Source organism: Lycorma delicatula, chromosome 5 (assembly GCF_047948215.1).
Source record: "Lycorma delicatula isolate Av1 chromosome 5, ASM4794821v1, whole genome shotgun sequence".
NCBI lineage: Eukaryota > Metazoa > Arthropoda > Insecta > Hemiptera > Fulgoridae > Lycorma > Lycorma delicatula.
The window spans coordinates 42,309,646-42,337,233 of record NC_134459.1 but is presented as its reverse complement, the minus strand read 5'-3'; the positions used below and the strand labels follow the sequence as shown (position 1 = coordinate 42,337,233).

Genomic DNA, 27,588 nt, shown 5'->3' with positions numbered 1-27,588 from the left:
AAACAGTAATATTTTTTGAAATTTCAAATATTTGTGATACCATTTACGTTAATAAATTTATATGAATGTTTAAAAAAACAATAAACAAAAATACTAACAAGTTCAACTTACAATTTTTGAATTTTGTTCACTAGACAGCTGATTGTAGCACGCACATCAGCAGAGCTAGCAGTACAAATAACCTTATGCTGACGATCCTGTAATCGAGAGGCAAGCAGTGCTCCAAGAGGATCACCGGTATTGACTAGGCACAGCTGGTCTGGAACAAAATCCTCAGAAGGAAGCACCCTTGTTAACTGCTCTAAGAGTACCTTTCGTGGCTGCTGCAAAAGAATATAAAAAAAATTTATATGAAATAAAAAACCTAGCGATAAAAAGTTATTTGTTAAATTTATACGCATTTTTAATTAACTGACCTCGTTAGCATTGGTATCTCCATGAATGTGTAAATGAATAGGAGCTGGAGTAGTCTGTCTATCATATAGCTGTTGCTGCTGTGATTGTGGGTGCTGTTTTTTTGTTTTACCACCTGACTGTGAATTACGATCTCGATTAAACAGACGACCCTTCCGTTCACGTTCTCCAACCTCTTGTAACTGCTGCTGCTGTTGTAGCTAAAAGAAATTTATGTATCAATAAATTAAAAAAAAAAAAATTTTTTTAATAATTTAAATGTAGTATACACTATATTTCATTATCAGTACCAATATTAATAAATAAATCACACAGAGTAACAGAAGAACCACCACATGAGAAACATTTTTTCAGTCCTTAGCCAATCTTCAGCCTTAATTTTTATTAAATCTTAATTATTTAAAAATAAAAATAAGAATATCATTGGTTTCTAATTACTTTTATTGACTTACTGATGCAATGATGATAATAATGATCATTCTCTCAATGACGCTATTTAATTTTTATGTTAGCAATTTATTCAGATTGATTGACTGTTAGGATGATCCCTTATGCCAATGTTGTAGCAATAACTAAGAAATGATTAAACAGATTTTTGAACAATTTGGTAATTCTGGGTAAATATTTAAAAGATTGGAAATTATCTCTAAGCCTTAGATAAACAGATGTTTAATGTTTCCATCTTAAAAAAAAAAAATAATAGCTAGCAGTCAGTAGATGCTAGTTAAATTCAATGAATTTTAATTAAAATATAACCAGTGTTATATTATCTTAGAGATGCTCTTGATAGGACACATTCCAAAACCCACTTTATAAATATTGGTGTAGTTTAGAACCAGGAATATTAAAAAAAAAATGGCTGGATCAACACAGAGGTATAAAGTTCTGATGAATTAAGAATGGCTGTTGAGCTTGGTGTATTATTGTAAAATACTGTCTACTCGTATAAATAGCAGCTATACGAAGCTTAAACATATTTAAGCTTCCTGATGTTACCTTCTCTGAGCATAGTTTGAGGATTAAAATTGGAATTCTGAGGCCAACACTTCTTCATTTTCTTATTGCCTTGTGCAACATAGATCCTCCTGAAATGCAAGACAAAAAAAAAGAGCTCCTCTTCTTACTTAATATTATAAAGTTTGAAATGTAGTGAACCTGCTAATTTATGACCATCTGTCAGGAACAAGTGTATGTAGACTTAAGTTACAATGACCTCCTGCTGCTCCTGTTTTGGTACGATGACTGGCATCAGTATCTTTTAACCCAGCGAAGTTATGGAAACAAGTGGAGAAACAGGACCAAGAGGAACAACTAAATTGAATAGTCAAGAGATAGGATACTTGCAGTGTCCTATCTCATGAATCAAAATATTGATCTCTCCAGACATACAGTACTTTGTACATACTGGGCTACTACAGTAGCACAATGTGTTGATATGCTGGAGATGTAGAAGATTTTTACAGAGTGGTAAACCACAAATTAATAGTTGAAGATGCTTAATACTAATTCGTAAAATTTTTTCTTCGTTTAACATTGCGTTTGTGTTTTATTTGATATTTAATTATGTTTACAATAATGAAAAATAAACAGAATAAATCAATAAATGAATTTTCAACTTTTATGTTGGCTACACTCACTTTACAACCTAATTCTGAAAATATCAAATTTGGCAAACAGTTTTTGAGATACCACAAAATTTTTGTTTTTAATTTATTACTTATTTTTAACATTAAATATTATTAGAACCGCATTATTAACAATAACTTTTTAAATGACAAGAGTTTTTACATTTTCTTCATCTGAATTAAAGTAAAAATTAAAACTAAGGGTGATAAAGGGAACATATTTCACTGAAATGATGAGTTCTGTTTAGACTAATGAGTTATTTAGGTAAAAACTAGATTTAATTAAAGTTAAAAATATGATTTTCAGTTAAACTTACATCAACATCGTAAAGTATTACCTTTTTCTCATCAGAATTTTTAGGTGGAGAAGAAGGCTGAGGTGGTGGGTCACTATCAGTCCAATTTTCAGGATGGGAATCAGAATCAGCCTTTTTAGAACTTTCATCACTAAGACGTTCAAGACCTCGTTCAGCTAAATAAAATAATTAATAATGTTACCAAAAATAAAATCTATAACTACATTAGATATAAATATACCTATAAATAACACCATAGTTTTTGAGATTATCATTAGAATATACCATACAGAACAAGTATATTTACAGTAGAAACTAAATTCTTAAAAGTTATAAAGTAACTAATTCATACTACAGAATAATCAAAATATATGTAATACAGTTCAAGTACAGAAAAATGAATAGATATACTTCATCGAAAATCATAAAGATGACTCACTGACTGCATACATATATAATTATATATATATATATATATAAAGGTTTTGCAACATCTGCGTAGTGTATTTATCCTCACAAAAGACAAAAATGCTGACAATGATCTAGTTTCATGAATTTCAAGATCATTTTTGCTTAACTTATAATAAAATTGAATATATAGAATCAAAAGGGATTTACAGTTTCAAATAATTATTGACAAGTGCAGAATCACAGAAGATAGTCCACGTAAAGATTGTCCAGGTTACAAAACTATGAAAAAATAACAGTTAATCAAAGACAATCTTTGCTTCACATTCTTTATTATTATTATTGATATATGAAGTTAAAAAATAAAGTAATGAACTGATTTTTTCCAACATGACATGGCAACCCTGAAGCACACATACACACACAAACTTTGACTTAACTTTCCCACGACTGCAAGTCCAAACGGTACATCACTGCAACCTCTAAACTTTGAGTAATGGTATATACGTTAATGTGTGTTTTTCTTTCTTGTTACGGAAATGGAATTGGGAAATATTGTGCAATGGTATGCTGGTATGCTATTTTTCTTTGTGTTACACTCTGTGAGATTGCCCTGGCAATCTACGGTTAGCTTCAGAAGGCATTTGGAAACATTATTATGGGAAGAAACCAAAGTTTTTTGTAGGCATAAATGTATTCTGATGGTAAGTGAATCTTGAAAACTAAGACCACAGTGAACAACCACCAACTTCACAGCTAGGATTTATGAAAATGTACTATCTGATCGAAGATGGAGAGTAAAATTGATTAGAGAAAAAGCAAACATCAATCAGGAAACTGTGTGCTTTATAATAACAACTGAAAATCTGAGAATGAGAAAAACCTGTGTTAAAGTAGTACCTAAAAATCTCTCAGAGTAACAGTGAGACTCACAGAAGAACATAGCAGCTGATCATTTGCAACAAATAGAACTTAATTCAAAATTATTGAATTATGTTACCACTGGTGATGACAGTTGCTTGCTCCAGTGTGATCCAGAGAAGAAACAAAACATCGAAGTTTGCAGTGGTGATCGCAGGGAACTTGAGAACAAAAAAAAGGTTGCATGTTAAAGTCAAAAGTAAAAGGCACGCTTGTGTGCTTTTTCAATTCAAAGGGCATTGTTCATAAAGACTAAGTACCTTCTAAAGAAACAGTAAATCAATAATTCTACAAAGAAATTATAGAAGACTTCGAAAACACATATCAATGTCCATTTCAACATTCCCAATAATTGGATTCTTCATCACAATAATGCGGCATCCCATGCTGCACTGTCTGTATAGCAATTTTTGACTTCAAAAGGCACTTCAATACTATTACAGTCACCTCATTCACCATATCTCAGCCTGTGCAACATTTTTATATTTCTGAAAATCAAATTGGCCATCCAAGAACATCATTTTCAAACAAAACAGTAAGTTCAAAAGGCTGTAACAGGATTCTTAGATGAAATTCCATAAGAAGAGTTACAGACATGATACCAGTGATGGCAAAAGTAAGTGTATGCAAGCAGAAGGAAACTATTTTGAATACAATTATGTTGGAGTTGATAAAAAAGATAAAGATTTTTTTTTTCTTTTAAATCAAGTTTCATTACTTTATTAACCAAACTTGTAAAATTCACATTTTGGTATCAACTTGATAATTGCTTTTTTCAACAAAAGAATTGTAAATATAATCTTAATTATTTCATAATCTTGCCAAAATTGAATATACATACTCTATATATTCAGTTTTATTATAAGTTAAGCAAAAATGATCTTGAAATTCATGAAACTAGATCTTTGTCTGCATCTTTGTCTTTTGTGAGGATAAATACACTACATAAGACTCCAAATCATTAAATGGGATTTGGAAAGAAGTAAATCCATTCAACTTGATATTACATCAAGTTTATAATTTTTTTAACATCAATAATAAGTTTCAGTCTACAAAGTTCTTAATTGCAAATCCAAAAGTCTTGAACTGGGATTTGGTAATGGTTTTTATGAAAAGATAAAAATTGTTATCAATGTTAAAAAAATAATTGCACATTGTCACAGAACATTACATTTACCTGATTAAGAACACAGTGAAATTTTTTATTTAAAAAATTAATGGATGAAGACAAGTATTTTCTTTGCTTGTGGACAAAAACGGGATGAAGTAAAACTTATTAAATAAGACAAATCAGACCACATCAAAACAGCCCTTAAATCGCTCAAATGACTGGGCTACTGTTTGGATCATTTAACCTCAATAGCTTGCCTTAATCACTTTCACGATAAAAGCTATGTACGAGGAATTTTTAATCACAAGATACAGAAGTTCAAAATATATGCACTTGAAGAGTGTAAAATAAATATCATAATGCAGTTATTATTTTAATACAGAATTTAGAGGCTGAAGAAAACAGGAGCAACAAACAAGTAACATATCATTATAATTGCAATCAATGAATGTATTGCCAGAATTTCATGGTACAGTGTTGTATGAACACTACAAAATCCTTATTTTGTAGTTACCTAAAAGAAACTCTTTCACAAATAACATTTACTTAAAATGAAGAAATTGATTTTATCCAATCATGAGGTTATTACTCATCTGTTCCTTTAGTAAATACATACATTATCATTAAATAAAAATAAATCATTCATTTTCAATTATCTTTTCCCACATTTATTTTTTTTAATTTTTAGGGAAACTAGCAGTCAATTTTAAGTTTTAAACTTATCACTAATTAATATTTTATAGAAAGAAATATAAATATTAATTTTATAAACAATTTAATGTAAGATAACATTCATTCATGTAAGCATACATTTCTTTTCTAGTGCTGTTATTTAAAGCAAATCAAGAAGAAATAACAATGTTTATAAACTTAATAATAAAAAGCAAATAATATATAAATCACGTTAATAATAAAAACACTGTACAACACAAAATTTAATTAAAATTGATTTAAAGTTAAGTAAATACAATGACAAAAAGATAAAATAATAGTAAGAATATGTTGATATGTATACAATGATAAAAGTGCATAAAGCATAAACATGCTGAAGAATGGAAGAAACTTACCTTTAGAAGTAAATATAGATAAAAATAAAAATAGAATAATAAGTACTTATTGACATATAGAGGATCACAAAAAAAGATTAAAATTAATTTGAAACTAAGGAAAAAAAGGAAGAAATACAGCAAATAATTTAGAATAAAAAACAACAATTTTTTTAAAGACTAAATTAACCAAATTTTAGACATAATAAACTTTTTTATTTATACGTTTGTTAGTAGAAAATGGCCAATAATTTTTTTTATTTATACCTACTATTGATATTTTTACAGGGTAAATCAATAAAGTACCCAGCTGTTTTTCTAAATTGGTAAGACAATTTTCGAATTACTTACAATGGTTTTAGATTAGAACTGTCAGTTTTTTTAGGATGATAGTATTATGTGTTAATACATTTCATAATATATAATATAATTTGAGAATCCTTTTTTTTCAAATGAAAAATTGTTAGTCTATGCTCTGTTTCTATAAAACGAATGGAAAATATCAAATCTGTTCTTGTAGAATGGTTTTATGCTTTTGTTAAACCTTTCAAGTTGCATAATGTAAACCAATATGCAATTTGAAATTACTTGGAATTAAAACAGTTTAATTTGTATACTCCTGATATGTATTAGTGCTTTAATGAATGTATTCCACGGATGAAATTTATTTTGTTCTAAAAAGGTTTTTTATAAAGACATTTTTTATGTCTCTGAGATGCTGGAGTAACATGTTATTAGGGTGAATGGATAAAAGGAGAGAAATTATGTAAACCATAAAGCAAGAGGAATCTGCCATATTTTAGAGTAAAGAATAGAAAGTGTAAAATATTCCTCTTAGTTTCTAAAACTTCTTTCTTTTTATCCATTTATTAATAGTGTACCTCGTTAATGAAATCATACAAATAACAAACATAAGGGTTCTGAAAAATTTACTCATTAAAAAAATGTTCACTACTTGTTTAAATAAAACACATACAGCATAAACACAAAAAAAAAAATATATATATAGGAACTGAAAAATAGGACCAGTGACAGTAGGTATTTTATCAACTCTATTTAGTATGGAACCATAAATTACAAACTTATTTTATACAAACAAAGTCGATCCTTTTTGAAATAATGTCATTCATTTTACTTAACCAAAATACATTAGCAATACAAGTGTTCAAATTTAACAATTCTAACTATTTGAAACTCTATATCGAAACATGATAGAGATTCAAACAAAGATATAAAGTAAATATAAAGGCATTCCATAGTATGGACTCAACAATAAGAAACATGGTATATTATTAATTGCTGTTGACAACAATTTATATATACATATCTGAAAAAAGTGTGATTCAAGAAAAAATCTTATAATCACTATCTAAAATTTGGTTCAGATCATCTAAAATAATCACTCATATAATTTCATTGCTGTTATAGATGAAGAAAATGAATTTAAATTTAGTGCAAAATGAAATGTACTTTGAATAACAAAAATGTGACTGTTAGAAATTTTCATATAATTAATAATAATAGTAATTAAAAACATTAAGTACTAACAAATACATGGATATATACGTATGAAGTACCATCAGTATTAATAACAAAACATAAGGATTCTGATGAATTATTAACTAACTGTTAGTAAAATAAATTCACAATAATAAATAAACTCACCTACTACCAAAAAATTCAATTATGAAAAAATAACACACTGGGAAAATAACTGTGCTCCAGTATCACTGTGACTGTTATCAAGGTATATTACAATATAACTACATAAATGATCTTAATAATTCAATACTTTTATAGCTCATCAAATTATAAATCAAAATAATTTTGATTTTCAGATCACTGAGAATTAATCATTTAATCTCAATGATCAGATCCATAATCATGCGTATGGATCAGGTTATTAGATGACTAACTAAAAAATATTATTTGACGTGATTAAAACACAAATAAATTATCTGAAGTACAGACATAAAGAAGGAAATGCTGTGTGTTCTTCCAGTCCATATACTATCATCATAGTTATGTATACAGGCTACTATTGACATCAAGGACAATAGAAGTAAAAGAAGAAAGGCTGAGAGGCTCTCATAAAAGAATTTGTTTGAACCACGAAATATAGAACAGTATAATTAATTTTGGTAGTTCAATAACACTATTAATTATTCCTTCACTTAGTATAATCTGAAGGTACTTCACAAACAGGTTATCTCTTACAGTATGTAAATGTTTTTTCTCCAAATGCAGTTAATTATTTTTTTATTAAGTAGACTAATAAAAATTGCTTACAAATATTTATTTCCATATTGCAACATTGTGTGACAAATTTTGGAAAAAATGAACTATTGTTATAATACATTATAATTTAATTAAATATAGAGACAGCACCTTTGATTATGATAATTACTTTCCCTTTTTAGAAACCTTCAGCTTTTTTTTCAATGATTTTCTCAACATCATAATCAAAAATCTTTCATTTGACAAATTATTAAAATTGTAAAAAAAGAAAAGATTTTATCAATAAATTTGAAAATAAAATAGAATGAAATGAATTAATGACTCGGGTATTAATGTAACTTGATTATTTAATTTAATATAGTACTAATATAACATATGAACTCACCTGAATTGGTACAGTAGACTGATGTCGGGGCCTGCAAATGGAGTGCCCCATTCTGTGTGATCCTGCCTGTAGTGCACACACAAGCAAGCAACTACTGTACATAGCTCAGCAAGCAACACAACATCACACCTAGCCTAACATACTTAACCTAACCTAATTATATCTCATGAAAAATAATTATAACTAATCTAAAAAATATTTTAGACCAAATAAACAAAAAAAGGTGTTTTAAATATTCAACTTTTTAAAAATTATATTCTAAATATAAATCAACCAATTTTTTTCTCTTTTTGCCTGTGTCATGAAACTGTCAAAAAATGCAAAAAACCATACTCCATTTTTTTACTGATACTTTCCTTCTTTCAGCATAGCTCTAGAACTATGATGTCAGGAAAGTAAACACATAATGTAAAATCTGTATTATTATTATTATTATTCAGAATACAGAACTTATTATAATGTCAAACTATATGTGGGATACGCCCAATAGTTTATTAAAAATCGTGTGTTGAATTTATGCAGTATATTGCAGCACATGCTAAGCAAATGTAAGGAATCTGTAATCTTAAAAGTTGTAGGTGATCTAAAGTTTGGGAGAGAAATCATTACTGAAATCTACAAAACCATTCTGAAGAAACATAAACATGATTTCTAAATTAGATAGTCTCAGATTCTATATCTGGTAAGGCTCTAGGTATTTTTTTTAATTTATCATTTCAAACTTCATCTTTCTCTTAAAATACTGTAGAACCATTTCAGGGGTACAAAAATAGAAATGCACAGTCCTAGAAAAATTAATGAGAAAAGTTGTTTCCAACTCTCTTCTTTAATGACATAATGTTACACATTGATATGCTAAGTCCAACAAATTTCAAATGGAGAGATGAACATCAGATGATGTTTAGCTCTTCAAACAATGCTTCAATTGAATCCTCAACAGGAAATAACTGTTTATTAAACAATACAATTCTGAAAGAAAGTAAGTCTAACTAATGACTTTTATATCTAAGGTGCTTTATATGCATCACAACCATAACAAACACTGGGACATAAAACACAAAAAAATAAATCCTTTTGTCGAATTTATATTGAAATATATCATTACTACTGTTATTTCATAAAATGTGCTTTAATAAGACTGAAATAAAATCAAATATTTTAAAATTATCCCTTAAAAAGTAATTAAAAAATATATATATAGTAATAAATAAATGTAAAATTCCATGCAAAGTTCATTTGGTCTAAACATTAATATCTTAATACTATATACCTATTAAACATCAGTACCAATAAACATAATTAGTAGATGAATTAACAAAAACTTAAAAATGATACACACTGCAAATCAATTTTTTTGCAAAAAAAAACATGCATTTAATATTACATTTTTATAAAATCAGCAGCATAGAAAAACAATTTATAATTTTGAAAAAAAGGCAAAAACTATAAAATACATAATAACGCTTATGGGTTTCAATTTCCTATAAACAACTTCTATTATATAATGAATGAAAAAGATAATGTTGAAAAAAAGATGGTGGTCAAACCACATTTTATTAAATTTGCTATTTTTTTTTTTTATTAACTTCCTCAGATGGCTTAAGAAATGATCCTACAACGTTAATAATTTTTTAGTGGCATTGTCCATTGTAGTCATTAGTCTGTAATAAATGCCAACATAATGCTGTGAAACTGCACCCAACCTAATTCAGTAATCTTGGAAACTGATTTATTAAATACTATTTTAGTATTGGATGTGATTTATTTTCCATTCTTCCATCTCTAGAATCCTACTTCCTGAAACATTCCAGGTACTGTGGAATCATGAGGTTATAAGGGATATATATATATATATATTATATAATAGAAATTATAAATCAAAATGAATTTAATCACAAAAAAAAATTTAACTATAAAAAATAGAATTATAACTGACAGGAAATCAATTTAAAAATAATAACAAAACTGCCATGTATGTTGCTGATTTCTACAATAAAATAAATCAAATTAAACAGAAACACACACACGCACACACAAATAAATTTATTTAATAAGAAAAAACAGATACCAGCTTGTATAATTTCCTGATATATGTAATAAATCTTAATGCATATGCAATATAATGTTGTTCATTAAAAGAAAATAATAAAAAATAATAAACAGCAAACATAATATCAAGACAAAGCTAATATTAAAAACATTGTATCAATATTTAACACAAAGTACGATGTAATTTTTATGCTAAGCTTTATTGCGAAAAATATAAATAAGCATAAGAAAAATATATCAAAAAATTAATAATCAATGTAATATTACATCACACATTTGACGATTATAAAAATAAATGTAAAGATAAAAAATTCTTATTACTTTTTATAGTAATAGCAAAATAAATAACATGTACTAACCTAAATAAATAACATTAAAGTTAATTTATGAAAACAACAAATGGGATAAAAGAAGACAACTCTGCTTTATTTTTCTACTAATAACTACACAGCTTTAATCTCTGTCTGATACTTATGAGACATTAAAATCAATTCATAACCACACTTGATTAATTTTATAATAAAGATTTTTATTACATTAATCATATAGTTATACTTTTAAAATATTAAAGAGCACTTGGAGACAATTAATTTTTTTTATATGTTACTTATTTTAGCAGGCAATATACAGTAGATTCCCACTTAAACAATTTCCTGAGTTAACCATCCTCCATCCTACCTAATACTTAAGTAATGAATCCCAACTTACTATTTTATATAATAAAAATATTTGATGTGGATCCACATGACTTCCTTGTACGCCTATTAAATTACATATACACATTTTTTTTTTTAAAGTGAAAAGTACATAAAATTTTATTTCATTAAAAACTGCTGATATTTTTTCCTATTTTTTTTTTTTTTTTTTTTTTTTTTTTTTATTGTTATTATTGAATTACTACTTATTGCAAAACTTTTTTTACAATCAATATATTTAAATTAAAAAAAAGGAGATGAAGTTGGATTTGAACTGATGTGCCTTCCTCTCGTAAGATCCAAATATTTCATTAATTAAAGTTTTGTTTGGCCATAACTCTGGAACCAATGAAAATAAGTACCACTTATGATATATCGTTGAAAAGCTCTCAATGAGGGCTTACTACTGCAGTTAAGAAAAAGTCAAAAATCCAATTTTTTTGGATTTTGGGCTTTCTTGGACTTTTTTTTTTATTACAATCAAAAGGGGAGGTGCACAACTAGATTTTACAAAAGTCCTAAATTCAAAATTTCAACATCCTACGGCTAATCAGTGTTGAGTTATGCGAGATACATAAGTTTGTATGAACATACAGACATCATGCCAAAACTAGTCAAAATGGATTCAGGGGTGGTTAAAATGGATATTTCCATTGAAATCTAAAAACCAAAATTTTTTACAATCACAATACTTCCTTTACTTCGTACAAGGAAGTAAAAAACAGAGAACATTGTTTGGTTTTATACATTGCTCAATACAAATTATTCAAATTGCATTAATGTAAAATTTTATATAATATTATTAAAATGATTATAGCTTTATTACATTTAAATTTTATTGTTATAACAAAATTTTCCCACATTTATGAAATCTGATAAAATATCAGTTTTTAGCCTGTTGAATATTGTTTTACATTTCATATTTCACTGAAAATACTATAAGGATTGCACAAATTATAAATATTCTTAATTATTATTCTCACATTTTATGAAGAAAAGTACTATATTTTAATGAATGAAATCTATTAAAATATTTTTTCTGTCAATATTTATTCTATAAATAAAATCATTTTATTTTCAAATCGAGTTTAATTAGTATTAAATAATGAGTTCCAAAGTCACTTTATATAGTTTATGCTAATTAACATAATTCGACGTAGAAGGAAATCTTGAGGTCGTAAGGTAGGTTTTATCATATGATTTCAGTAGTCATGATATAATCAATACACATGTCATCCAATTTCTTTTATCATTAATGAACATTTAAGAACTTTTTCATTCATAAATAGTGTTATGCAACTCAAAAATAATCTATGTACTATGTTTTCAAAGAAAGACCTTAGCAAACTGTTCAATGGGCATTCCCAGAGCTTTATCAAAACTAAACAACACAATCACTTACAATCTAATATAAATCTTTATAAATTCAATAGTTGTGATTCAGAACAACTATCACATGAATGAATTGCAAATATAATAAATAAATAATAAACCAAATGGTCACCATTTTAAATTAATATTTTTTTTTTAAATAAAGAGAATAAAAATAAGGTGAAAGAAACAAAGTATAATTTTATAATATATTGTATTTATTTCTCTCCAATCCAAATGTTGGTAGTTTTTAGTCCTAACCACTATAATAGGATTCTGAAATTGATTCTCAGTGTGATAATTTTTTCCCATGTTCTTCTAGTAATAATTGTGGTTAATGTAAAAATACTATAATTATATTATCTTCAATATAAAATTCTTGTACCCAATATTATAAACATATCATATGTATTTGTATGATCAAAAAATTACAACGTGGCTTATTTGCAGATAATTCTGATAATTATCAGTTAACGGTAAATTTGAACAATTAATGATGATTTTTCACTGAAAGAGAGAAGAGATCATATGCAACTTACTCTGATGAAAATCACATAGCACATAATAAGAAAATATTTCAATCATGACTGAGGTTGCAGGATCCCATGAAAGTACTTTCATGGTAAAATTAGGGTAAGATATGTCTTATCTTGGTATTTTGTAGTAGGTGGTTTATATTAATATAATCTAAAATACAATAAGAATATAATATGCATATGCTGTGATAAAAGTAGAAGGCATTGATTTACTAACAGTGCTCAGTGCAAGATAATTCTTATAACTTAACAAATAGTGTGTTCTTGAACATACAACATTTTCTGCATAAGTAGTAGTAATATTATAATTATATTTAATAACTTATCCAAAGAAAAAAATATTACCACAGAAGCCCTCATAAAGTTTAAATGGAAAAAACAGTAAAACAACCATTCATTAATTTGATGACTGCAGAAAAAAATATTTTTGTGTGACTGAATCAGATTGGACCAGTAGACATGATATTAGCCACATCATCTACTCTAGTCCCATTTCTTTACTAAATTGCCTATGACCCATAATTTTTCTTGTTTTGATAATGAAGAATGAGGCTCATTATCATAAAATACAAAAACAGTTCAAATACTTTTATTCTTTTTTCATCTACTTTAATTGTTTGATTTTTTATTATTTCAATAAAAACAATTTTATCTTACTAACTCGTTTACTACTGAATTTTAAAATCGATGGTTTTTTTTTTTTGTTTTATAGCAAAATTAATTTTAATGAGAAATAACATATTTTTATGCAAACTTAAGTTGATTTCTTGAAAAGTAAACTAATTCCATTTTATATGCCTCATAAAAGTAAATATTCATAAAATTTACTAATGGCTAATAATTTAATAGTGTTATTATTTTCAGATTAGGGTAGTGAACTAAATTAATATACAAAACTTACATATAAGTAGGTATAAGTGCTGATCTGCTTTCAACAGATGAAACTGTCTATCAATAATTCTGAATTGTTACTTATACACTTATTTTATTTATTTATTAATATGGACATCAATCTTTACTTTGTTATAACAAACTGTGTATTTTAAGAAGTTGGTCTAATTAATGGTTTACCATTGTTTCCCTTGATTTACCTAGAAAATTTCTGTATCAGTTACATTTTCTTATCGATGGAATAACAGAACTACCTATTTCTGACATAATTATTATTAACAAATCTGAATAAAGTATTAAATTTATTTATTTATTTATTTATCAGTAGTAATGATAAAAGTAGCATTTTTAATTTCATAATGTATTTTTACTTTCTTTTTTATTCGATGTTAATTGCAGATTTTCTTCTAGGGACCCATATGAAAGCACTCATATAGATCCTATATATGTTTCATTAAAACAGCTGACACATTTCTCTTTCAGCAGTTGTTATTGATTTACATCATCATATAAAAAAAAGTTGATGAACAGTGGAATTTTTTCTTATATTTAAAACTGGATATTTTTACTTTATTTGTAATTTTCTTGTCTACTGATGAACTAAACTCTACAAATATATATTTAAGGAAAAATAATACAACCAAACATACACATTAAATTACCTAATTATGTTTTATAACAAGCACGGTAGAAATTTTTTGCATTTTAATTTAGGGATAGTAAATAAAATATTTTATTAAAAATTTCAAATTTTACGAAGGAAAACGTTTCTAAAGAACATAAAAAATTGAATAAATATATCTGTAGATGTATCATTAAATAACTAAATAATGCAAGATTGATAAATCATTATTAAACATTACAGTACTTACAATCTAATAATAATTACAAACAAGGGAAAACAAAAACAAAAATGTTTTTGTGAATTCAAAATAAAAAAATGACCAATATTTTACACATTACCATACTTTAATAAAAATATTTAAATACTTCCTAATTTCAAGATACAGAAACCGAGAAAGAATATGGAAGCGTTTAAAACAAGAAACAAACTATGATTAAAATTTTGCTTTCACATAAATGACAAATCTAATCTCACTTTATGATTAATAATAACAATATTAAAAAAATAATCAGCCAATAATTAAAGTTTATAATAAACATTATTACTTAACTTTATAAATATTATCCCAATTTCCTAATGGGAACATTCGTATTTATCCACTTCAAACAAATCACAAGCAGAAAACCAACAGAATTTTTTTTCTGAAATTCAGTAAAGTTGAGTGTTTCTGATAGCAGCACTCGACAACCGTAGGAAATCAAAAGTAGATTTCTAAACCATATTTACTTTTTTTATTTATAGTTTTTATGAATTGATGGTTTAACAAAGAGGATTAAAAAATTGCATCAATATGTGAAGAATGTATGGCTTTAGCAATAGGTAAGTTGAAAAAACCTGTTTATAATAAATAGTTGATAAACTTTAATAGGTGACAAATTCATACTTATAATAAAAAAATGAAATTAGCTGATAGTCGGAAGATGAAGAGCATTATTAATAATTTTATATCTTTTTTTTTACATCAGTATGTCTCCAGGATTCTACACTATAATATGAATCATAATAAAAACAACTATCTGAAATGTTATCTTATAAATAACTTGTACAAAAAGATATATAATTTTATACAGCATTAAAGCTTGTTTTTTTTTTCTGAATTACTATGAGCTAATTTTATTTAAAGAAAATCTTCATGCAATTCATCTAAAGAAAAGCAGCTTCTCAATTAAACAAGTACAAGGGATTATTGTATTCCTCAATGACATTAACATTAAGATTTTACAGCATTTTCTACTCACAAGAAATGATTGTGCTATTTCTACCAGATTACCAGAATATTCTTTTTGATTAAGAACATTTTTTTTTTTAATGTGTGGTACAGTAGAAAACAAGAAATTTCTATGTTTACTGAGGGCTAAGAAAGACAATTTTTTAAAATAGCACCATATAAAACTGATTATCAGAAAAATCTTTAAAATTAATTTGAATGACAGATTTTTTTTATAATCTTTTTATCAACATTGTAGCATATTGATACATATTCACAGCTGAAAATGGGCAAAACTGAGATAACATAATAGAAAAAAGATCAAGTTTTAATACTAGATAAAACTCAATTTTTACAGCAAGTGATTTATAAAAAATCTCATAACTCTTCAAAAATAAGCTCTTTATATGATGATACATATTAAAGTAGATTCAGCACAATGTGTGCATCATTTCAGATACAAGTTGCATTATATTTTCTAATAAATTTATTGGATATTTAATTTAATTTTTTTTTTTTTAATCGAGATTAGTTAAGACTGCTTTGAAAATATCAAACTACAGGAAGTAGAGTATATATTAATAATATAAGACATGAAAAAAATTATATATACTTTTTACAATCTATACCATGGTATCATATTTTAATTATAATCAAAAACAATTTAACCATGCAAAATGGATGTTTCCTCCAATTAAATAATCTAGCATTTTAATGTGATGAACATCATTACTCACTTTTCATATTTGATAATTTATATGAATTATACCTTTAAACCACAAAACAGTAAATTTTCTTTAATGAGAATGGGATCTTGCAAACTTTAGGAGAATTCAAACTTCTGTTTGAACTTAATATTGCTATTAAGTTAAACTAAATAAAATATGACACTTAAAATAAATTCACAATGTGAATCGCAAATCAAAATCTGATCTTATTTATTGTGTCTATGGTTATTTATTATGAAAACTTATGAACATAATAACTATCCACAATATTACTTTACAGTTTATATTATTATGACATTAACATGAATACATTTCCACCTTCCAAAAAGTAGATAAAAAATATTACACTAATTTTTTATTATTAAGTTTACAATTTTCAAATAATATAAATAAACAATAGAGTAAGTAATAATCTTTGAATCATGAAAAATGGTCAATCCCCACCCCCCCAAAAAAAATAATTATATATATATATATATATAGTTAGCCATTTCTTTATACTGATTTTTATGGTTATTTTTTTTTAATGGATTGTTCCAGGCAGAAAAATTTAATAGTTTATACGAATGAGTAGGTAAATCAAATCATTTGTATTTGTTGTTTTCTTGAAGTATACAGTATTGCAATATAATTTCTTGTAATAACACAATAATTCTTGGTTTTAAGTGGATAAAAAATTGTTTAATGTTTTACAAGGGATGACCAGAAAGTAAGTTACAACCCCGCTATGAAACAAGCACATATTTATAAGACAAATTTTTTTTTTTTATTGAACAAAAACGATATATTTTTCAATATAATCACCAAGTTTTTCTAAACACTTTTCATACCTTGTGTCAAGTTTTTCAATTCCAGTCTGATAAAATTTTTGTCCAATTTCCTTCAACCATTTAAGGTCTGCTTCCTTCAGTTCATCATCATTAGTGAAACACTCCCCTCCCAGGTCTCACTTGAGAGGACCAAACAGGTGGTAGTTGTAGGGTGCTAGGTCAGGGATGTAAGGTGGATAAGACCACACTTCCTAATTGAATTTTTGCAGTAACTTCTTTGTCACATGAGCTGAATGAGGAGTACGGTTGCCTTAAAGAAAAACGACTCCATCACTCAATCTTCTGGGTTTTCAGTCTTTAGTGGCTTTACACAATTTTTTTAAAGTATCGTAGTAAGATTCAGCATTGATTGTTGTTCCTCAGGGCCTAAATTCACTGTAAACAACTCCCTCAGAATCGAAAAACACTGTCAGCATAATCTTTCAAACATGTAGGGATGTTTTCACTTTTTTTGGCTGCGGTAAATTTATATCTCTTTATATGTCTCCATTCATATGATGCTCGTTTAGTTTCAGGAGTGTAATGAAGTACCCAGCTCTCATCCTGTGTGATGATTTGTTTCAAAAACTGTGGACCAGTTCTAGAATAATGTTGAAGAAAGGAAAGAGCAGACATGAAAGTTGATGTTTGTAGTTGTCGGTCAACAGATGTGGCACTAGCGTGCACACATCTTATGGTAATGAAGCTGATCATGAATAATCGCAAACACACTACCATAACTGATGTTAAGTTCACTTGCAATCTCTCTAATTTTAGTGCGCCGGTTACTGAAGATCATTTCATTTATGCATTCCCCGTTAAAGAATGCAGTCCTTCAACTGCAAACACAACGGGCGTTACCCGTCATGTTTGCAGTTGAAGGATGCCCAGCATGCAGTTCATCACTCACATTTGTTCTTCCGTTTCTGAACATTTGGCACCATTTTGTGATCATGGGGCATGACACTGCATTCTCTACATATACCTCAATTTGGTTATGAATTTCACAATTATAATTTTTTGGCCACAAAAATTGGACTACTAAATGCACTTCCATGTTGGATGAAACCTCGTCATATAGAATTGCTGCTGGGAGAGCGTGAAGACAACGCAATGCTGCCACCACAAAAGGGCTCCACCACTACACAGCTAGGGTGTAACTTATTTTTTGATCCACCTCTCATACCTTGTTTCATTATAATAATCAATCTTAGGTAAAATACTGCACAATTAATTCTGTATACAAATTCTGATGTTATGTCATTTTGCATAACCTACCATTAGATTATGCAAAACTAAATTGCTTATCCAACAAGGGATCAGTCTTCATAGCTTAATAGTCTCCTACAAAAAATTATAATTTATTTGTTTATTAATTCATAGTTATCTCATTTGTTGAAAGTATTATTATTATTTTTTTTTAATTTAATAATTTTACATCCAATCATATAAGTTATCTTTAGATTAAACTTAAAAAACAAAAATGAAAGCTCTAAGAAGAAACGATAAAAGTGAGCCAATAAATAATATTTAGACATTGAGCTAATGCCTATTAGTATATGGATGTCAGAAATGTCTGAATAAAAAAGAGGGAAATAATTGAAGATCTTGTTAATGAAGTGTTCTCAAATAGTACCTTAAAAATTGAAAAACAAAAAATGAAAAAAGTTTACTTGATGAGACATTACCCAGATAGTGTCTTGACAACAGAATGAGGCCAAGGGAATCCTATTTCTAGAAAACATATTAGATAAAGTTATTAAAGTACTAGAATAAAAATTGCCAAATACAAAAATTGTAATTTACTTCAATTTTACATCCATTTATATATAACGTTCTATTTCTCTGGGTTATTCGGATTTTAGTTATCTTAATCAATTTTTCTACCAAACACAGTTTTACTAAAGATATCTGTTACTTATAACCATATATAATTATGATTACATACAATACACACATTTTCATCTGACCATAGTTTCTAGTCAATCTATACACGGTCATCAAAAAAAGTTGCAACAATTTAAAAAAATCTTATCTCAGAAACTACTAGAGATAATCAAACAAGTAATTTTTTTAGAAATTCACCAAATCAAAAAGTTTTTTTACATACTTTAGATTATTTCAATACAAGCTCTGCAAATATCCAGTCGATAATCGACTTCTGCCCATGTCTTCCGGATCATCGCAGGAGTAACTGTGGCAATAGCAGCGGAGATCCATTGTTTCAAATGTTTTGGCATAATTTTAGGGTATGGAGATCAATCAACCCAATGAAATTATTGATTATGTCATAGATTCCCCAAAAATAAACATGTGGTGCAGTTCAATTTCTGATCGTGTCATCGGCCCGACCTTTTTTCATGAGCCTAAAATCACAGGGAATATTTATTTGGACATGCTACAACTGTACGTTTTCCTGCAAGTTGACCAAGAAAGTAACAATTTGTTACTTTGTTTTGTTGAACAAGAAGGTAACAATGCTGTAATGTTTCAACAAGATGGTGCACCCCCATACTTTAGCCTAGGCGTTCAATGTGCTCTCAATGAAAGATTTGCAAATCATTGGATTGGTAGGGCCGATCCTATGCTTTGGCCTCTGAGAAGCCCAGATTTCCCATTCCTAGATTTTTTCTATCTGGGTACATTAAAAACATTGTCTACAGTGAAAACATCAGGGATATACAACATTTAAGACAACAGACTACTGCCGCAGTTACACCTGAGATGATCTGGGAAGAAGTCAATTATCAGCTAGATTTATGCAGAGCAACTATTGGGAGCTCATATTGAAACATTCTAAGGTATGTAAAACAACTTTTGAGTTGGTGAATTTAAAAAAAAATACTCATTTGATTATCTCTAATAGTTCCTGAGATACAATTTTTTTAAACTGCTCCAACCTTTTTTGATGACTTTGTATGTTAAATCCAATAAACAAACAATTACATATAATCTGACACCAATCACAACTCACTCCTGAAAATGATATGACATTCTGAAGAATAAGAAACATCCCATATCTGATTTATCATGGAATGTGAGGAATCAAGTGGTTTGTTTTTGCCTTCTTCACAGATCCAAATATTGTGTTACATATCAGTATGCCAAGCCAACCGAAAATCGAGTGATATTCTACTCTATAAGTACTGTTACTTCATCCTGTTTACCACAGGGACTGGTTACATGATGAACATTATTACTTTCAGAAAAAACAATCTTATACCTAAAAATTTTTATTAGTGTCAAACTGCGAAAAATAATGAGAAAGACAGTATAAAGGGCAAATTTATCTACCCTTTCTACTATGAAACAATGCATTGTTCATAATCTAGAACTACTATATAAAAAAAAATTATAATATAATAATTTCTTGGGATTTTATAAATTCAATTTGTGACATATAAGGAAATGTATGAATATTTTAAAGAAAAAAAAGTTAATATTTTTTATCAATCCAAAGTTCACTATCATTAGAAATGCTAGTGAAAAATATCACCGACTCAGAAATACCTAAAATGCAAAAAAAAGTGGTTATAAATAGTTGAAAGATGTAGCAATTTTTTTTAAATCAGTTAATATAGAGTGGCCCAAATGTCAGTAGACCATTTTTAAAACAAAATAATTTTCCCATTTTCTATTTATTCATATTTTTGCTTTTACGATAAATAACGGAAATAATTTTTATTTAATTCTGAAAATTACATTCTTTAAATAGTTCTAATGTGTGTCATTACTTGTCTAAATGTTTCTTGGTTTTTTCCTTCGATGTTGATGTTCAATTGTTGAATGGTCTGAGGTTGTTACAGTATACTCTATCTTTTAAATAGTCAAACAGGAAGAAGTCTGAAGGCATTAATTCAGGTGAGCATGATAACCAACTGATTTCAGAGTTTTGCAAAATTATCCTTTTTCCAAAAATCTGCCTTAAGAGTTCCATTATGGGATGAACTACAGGGCAGTGGCACGATTTTGCTGCCAACATACATACGTCTGGTGTGTCCTAGCCTGCGGGATGCATGATATTGTCCAGCATGTCAATAGCTTTCTTCAGTGACAGTCAGTGCATTTCCTATCTCATCTTTAATGACGTAAGGACCAAGAATTCTTTATCCATTTACACCAAACTAAACCATTACTTTTATGGGCTGTAATTCACGTTAGTGGACTAGTCTTGGATTTTTATTAATTTGGATTTTTTTTTGTTAACAAATCTGTTTAGGTGGAAGTAGGCATCAGCACACATAATGAGGTCAATAATGAAATCACCTTGCCAATTCTTGGATCTAAACAATATATGCTAATCAACTATGCCTAGTACCTGCACTAACTAAACCTTATATGGGTAGATATTCAACATCCTTTGAATTCTCTATAGCGAGGTTTGGACCAAGTCCAGCTGCTGGGACCACCTTCAGATTGATGTTGAAGGCTCTTCTTCAATGCTTCATCATATACATCGATATTTTCCTGTGACTTCCCTGAATGTGGTAAATCACTTACAGACTCCTGTACTTCACACTAATGGAATAAGTTAAAAATTGATTGTGTAGATGGTTTTTGTCTGATTCAAAAATTATGAGTGTAAGCTCTCTACATTAGCCCAAGTGATCACTGATTTTGTAGACAAAATTTAAATTATTTTCACATGATAAAGTCACAAATGTTGTGACTTTATCTATAGTGAATTTCTATATAATGAATTTCTAAAAATTACACTTTAATAATCTGAAAGAAAAGATTTGAAATTAATTGCAAAAAATTATTCAAATTTTAGATGTTCTTGTGTCTAATGGGCCACCCAGTATAAAAAAAAGATCAAACATAAAAGATACGCATGCAAACATAAATTAATGATAAAGCCAGTTGTGAATTAATAACATGCAAACCAAGATAAATTGAAACTAAACAAAAAGATTATTGTAAATCCATTCAAATAGGTATAATTTATATATAATATTTGGAAAAAAAAATGTTTTCTTCAATGACAAATATCTAGAAGAAATCAAATTGCAGTGTTTAATTAGAAGTTTTAATTAAGGGTAAAAATCATAATGATGCAATTATAAATACGTCACAATTTAAAAATTAAAATAACAACCTAACATACAAAATAAGAAACTAGTTTTTTTTTAAATGATGTATTGTAAATATAATACATATATTTTAAGTAGAAAGAAATATTTATGAAGTTTTAAGTTGCTCTAAAAAGAAAATTTTAAAAACCCAGAATAGATGAGTGAGAATGAAATACTAGTGGTAAGCACAAAAGAGAAAAAAGTGTTTCCATAAACATAATAAAAAAGGAAGAAAAAACTGAGAAGAAATGAAACAAAATAAATTACATTTGGCCATAGGGGAGAATAAACATGGTGACAGTGCCAGTGGTGAACAGTTATAATCATGTTCATTTTTATACAATTGACAATGCTTTATACAAATATGATAAAAAGGAATGGAGAGGATTCTAAGTTCTTTCTGAATGATGGACCCATTTTTTTTCTTCAAAGTAATAAAGATATTCTACTTTACCATACTTCTTTATTTTAATTATAAAATTTAATATAATTTTTATGTTGACAATTATAACATAACTTTTGCCTACCCTTTAAATATACATTGACACATACAAGTCATCTGAAATGTCTTTTTGTGAAAAGTACTGCTTTTAATAAAACTAATAAACAATTTTTTCACTGCTATTTTGACTTCAGTCATGAATTTATATATATGCTTTATTGTAGAAGATAATTTAAATGAGAAATGATTATTAAAAACAAAAATTCCAGGCACTTGTCAGGAATAGCACCCAACATCAATTAATGTATTTATCCAACAGGCACTTAACCGGTTACAGATCATTTTTTTTCTAAGGTCATAGGAGTATACCCAAGAGCCTTAGTTAAATGAAATGTGATTCTTTGATACAGTCCATCAACATCATTCAACATACATGGGATCAATAAAAAAAAAATCCTGTTAGCCTTTCTGCATAGTTATAACATATAACCTTCAAGTAGTATGTGGCAGTTAAGTTGATCAACCTGTCAGATGGTTAGGTATCCAAATCAAGCAAGAACACAGATTGGAAACCAAACATGTATTGAGGGTTGAATATTTAATTCTCAGTGATAACATTAACCCAATGGAGGTCAAGCATCTTATCTCAACTAGGAAGCTGTGGTACTTAAAGAAGTGTATGATCACTTCTAGGAGGCAGCTCCTTCTTTATGATCAGAAGTTACAGGCTGGTTCCTTGCATACATTAAATCTTCCTCAATAAATGCAAAAGAAACAGTTAAGAGTAGTTTTCTGGATAAATAAATGAATAAAATATTTTTGAATAATAGAAGATGATATGGAGATCTTTCTATTTCTTGACAATCAATGGGTAAAAATGGATTCAAATCAGTAAAATATGTACTTTTTTTATAATGTTGACAATGAAATAATAAAAAACTAAAATAAAAATATATCAAATTCAATAATTTGATATCCCACAGCAATTGGTCTCATGACTAGTTAAATTAAAAGCCAGCATCTAGCATGCTGATCGCTATATCAATTGACTGTGAGGTTAGCATCATCACACTTTCATTTTCTGGATATTAATAAGTTTTACTAATCTACTAATTAGTTAAATCATGATATTAATTTAATTTTATCCTAAAAAATTTACTGAAATATGCCTGTCTATAATATGATACCAGATAATCTATAATTTTTATTTTCCCGGCAGTGAAATTACCCAATTTACAACACTGATTTTATCACATTAAATTTGATGATGACAATTAAACATATTAAGTTTTGGATTTGTGAATAACAAACTATTATCAACAATAATAACACTTACTGCTTGTAATTTTTTGTCTATACATTTTTTATAGTGAACACTACTTCATCAGACATACCAAAAAAACATTATATCTTAAGATAATAAAATAGAAAAGAAGGATATTTCATCTTCTACATCAAAAATAAAAAAGAAATGAAAGGAGATGAAACATCCTTCTTTTTTATTTTAATATTTTTCCATAAAACATTTTTTGATATATGAGGCTATTTTTTAAATAAAGTCCAACTGGCTGTAGCTATGTAAATTTTGCGCAGCTGACAAAACACACTTGCACCCTGGCTCCTGCACCTTGCACAAATGTAGACACCATTTGCAGTCATAATGTCACTGTTTATGGTTTATACTGTGAAGTTGAAATGTTTCAAAAAATTGAGCAGCCCGCCGATTGTGAAGTACAGTTTGTGATACGATTTTTAACCACAAGGAACTTGTCAGAAATGAACAATCATCGCCAGATATGTTGAGTTTACGAGCCTAATACAGATGATTTGGTTTGCAAAGTTGATGCAAAAGTTTGTGAAGACTAGCGATTCATGATTTCCAAAATGGAAATGATATTCCCACAAATTTCAAGGTCAATGATATACAATGTATTTTCTGAAATCTTGAAGTTCAAAAAACTGTGCTTGCAATGGGTTCACAGGCTGCTTTCTGAAGAACATCAAAAAAGGAGAATGACTAGTGCTTAACATTTTTGACTCGATACAGTAAGGAAGGAGATGAACTTTTGGACCGCACTTGTCATCAGACAATGTCAACACGCAAGATTATAGCAACTGTATTTTGAGACAGACATCTATGTCCTGTTAGTCAATTTTATGCCCAAAAGGACAACAATAAATTTGGTTGCATACTGCCAAGACCTTGACAAAGCTTCAGCGTGCTATACAGAATAAGCAACGTGGCCTACTGTTATCTGGAGTTTTGTTGCTGATTACAATGCACATCTTCATTCTGCTGCTCAAACTTTAGAGCTAATCAGATGTTTTGGATGGGAGCAAAAGACCACCCACTGCACAGCCTGGACCTTGTGCTGAGAAAATATCATCTGTTCCACTACCAGAAGGAGTTTCTTGGCGGTCAGCGGTTTTACACTGATGAACAATTGAAAGCAATGGTTGAAGACTGGTGTCTTCACAGGCAACTGATAACAGGAGCATAAACAATTTAGTAAAACGCTATGTTAAATGATTAAACAAACAAGGTAATTATGCACAAAAGTAGCATAAAGTGTAAAGAGTGAAGTAAAAAAAGGTTTTGACTGTATCTTTACTAGTTTTGTTTCTATTAAAAAATTGACCTTATTTAAAAAACAGCTCTTGTATCTCACAGAGTAGTGATTATCATGAAAGCATTTACATAGCCAAAAAATTATAAGTAATAACTGTTATAATTTTTATTATTGTTGTTAATAACTTGTTATTATATTGTTATGATGCTTACTTGCAAATTCATTATGAATAACAGTATAAATTAAATGAAAAAGTTACAACCATAATACCACTCAATTTCAAAATATTATACTTAAAATTATGTTACTACTGAAAGGCTTAAAATACAATGAATACAAATCAATGATTGGTTTACATACAGAAGTATGGAAATAAGAAAAAACTTATTACTTTTCAACAGAAAAAAATAGTATGCCTTCCTCTAATTCAGAATGAACTAAATTTATTACAAAATTAAAAAAGCGAACAGCATATGCATTACAAAATATATTTTTTACAATACAAAGCAAAGCACACACACACACACTGATATTAACAAAACAACAAAATAATAAATATTAATTTAAAATAGAACAATGGACAGAACACACAACAAGGGGTTAGCTGAAGTGCATTGTGGGAATAATCATGTAGCATCTTCATAAAATATAAGCAGACAGCACACAAACAAGAAACTGCTAGCTTGTAGGTTTCATTATTTCCTAATTATTTCTGACCTAGATGGCTCCTGCCTAGAAAAATAAAATATGTATTAGTAAACAGAATTTTGTTAGCAATAAATAAGAAACTAACCTAAAACGTCCATTGATTAATTGAAGGCAACTAAAACTTAGAAATTTCAATATACAAATAAACCATGATCCTAAGTATCTCAATAATGGCCCTCTGTTAAATATGTATAAAGAATGATTGGAAAGTAGTGCCTGAATAAATAAATGAAAACTCTCTGACTAATATACTATATTGCAAATTACCAAAATATTTTCATAAATTTACCAAGTAAATCTCACGTCAATGTAATAAAATAAGCTTAGTATAATACTAATAATGATTATGAAAAAAAGTTTAGTTTAGAAAATAAGAATTCAAAAAAAAAAGACAAAATAATATTCTTCAAAATCAAGTTTACTAAATAGTAGGAAAATATTAAATATACAAATTTTCTAAGGTGTAAAACAAAGCAGACTCATAAAATATATATACCATACAAGCTATCGAAATTCAGAAATGTATTCTGTAAATTTACAGAGGTTAGAAATTTAGTTCTAACACCAATAGCGAATATTCTTTTTGCTATGATTTAGACTTGTAAAGTTAATTACAAACTTAAAAGACAGAAAAGACAAAATGTTTGCTATTTAAAGAATAAAGATTAAAGAAAAGTCACTGTACAATGAAAAGCCAGATAATGATGTTTACACACTAATTCCCTAGATTCAAGAAGTGTTGACTTCATTATAACATATTACATTTGACATGGTGAAATATCAAATTCGGAGTCAAAATGAAATAGGCAAGAGATGACAGAGGGGCAAAAAAACAAATAGAACAGCTATATCGCTTTTATACACTGATGCAAAATTAACCAGTTCTTTACTTTCTTTTTTTAATAAAAACCTAAGAGTTCTGATAAGAAATTGTGCGAATAACATTAATATTTTCAACATAAAAAATAAAAACAATAAAGGAATTCAACTCAAAATACTTTAAAAATAAATTCTCTTATATAGAAAAAAAATGATTTTTACACAATAAATGTATTATACAACACTAAAAAAACACTACAAATACAACTCAACAATATAAAATCCATAAAAATATTAACAAATTTTAATCAAATTTCTTTTTCAGTTTTATCTCAGAATAAACCCTACTTTATCGAAATGATTTCATACAAACTAATTATTAACTGCAAAAGAATAAAACACAACTACATTATACACAACATTGTTTTATAAAACTGTTATTTGTTAGTGTTAAAAAAGAGATTTATTAAAACCAGAAGCAGCACAGTAATCAATAAATTAACTAGCAGATTAATAAAAAACAAAGCTTTTCATACAATGAAGCCACTCAAAAAATAAAACCATTACACCAAAACTAACAGAACAAACAAATTTATAATACTTTAGGTAAAAATACAAA

The 27,588-nt window shown here is 27.8% G+C and overlaps 1 protein-coding gene across 5 annotated transcripts in view; it reads right to left on the bottom strand.

The window, feature by feature from the left end:
• The window catches only part of KrT95D (phosphofurin acidic cluster sorting protein KrT95D), a 526,961-nt gene that overhangs the window by 26,231 nt on the left and 473,142 nt on the right, over positions 1–27,588 (bottom strand). For 3 of the 5 annotated variants that reach the window (XM_075365986.1, XM_075365989.1, XM_075365988.1), the window contains exons 9-12: positions 8,445–8,510; positions 2,378–2,511; positions 417–614; positions 112–323 (exon numbers count right to left, since the gene is read on the bottom strand). In XM_075365986.1, the coding sequence (XP_075222101.1) occupies positions 112–323; positions 417–614; positions 2,378–2,511; positions 8,445–8,510 (610 nt within the window). The remainder of the gene's footprint in view (positions 1–111; positions 324–416; positions 615–2,377; positions 2,512–8,444; positions 8,511–27,588) is intronic. The other 2 variants (XM_075365987.1, XM_075365990.1) reach the window with 1 other exon arrangement.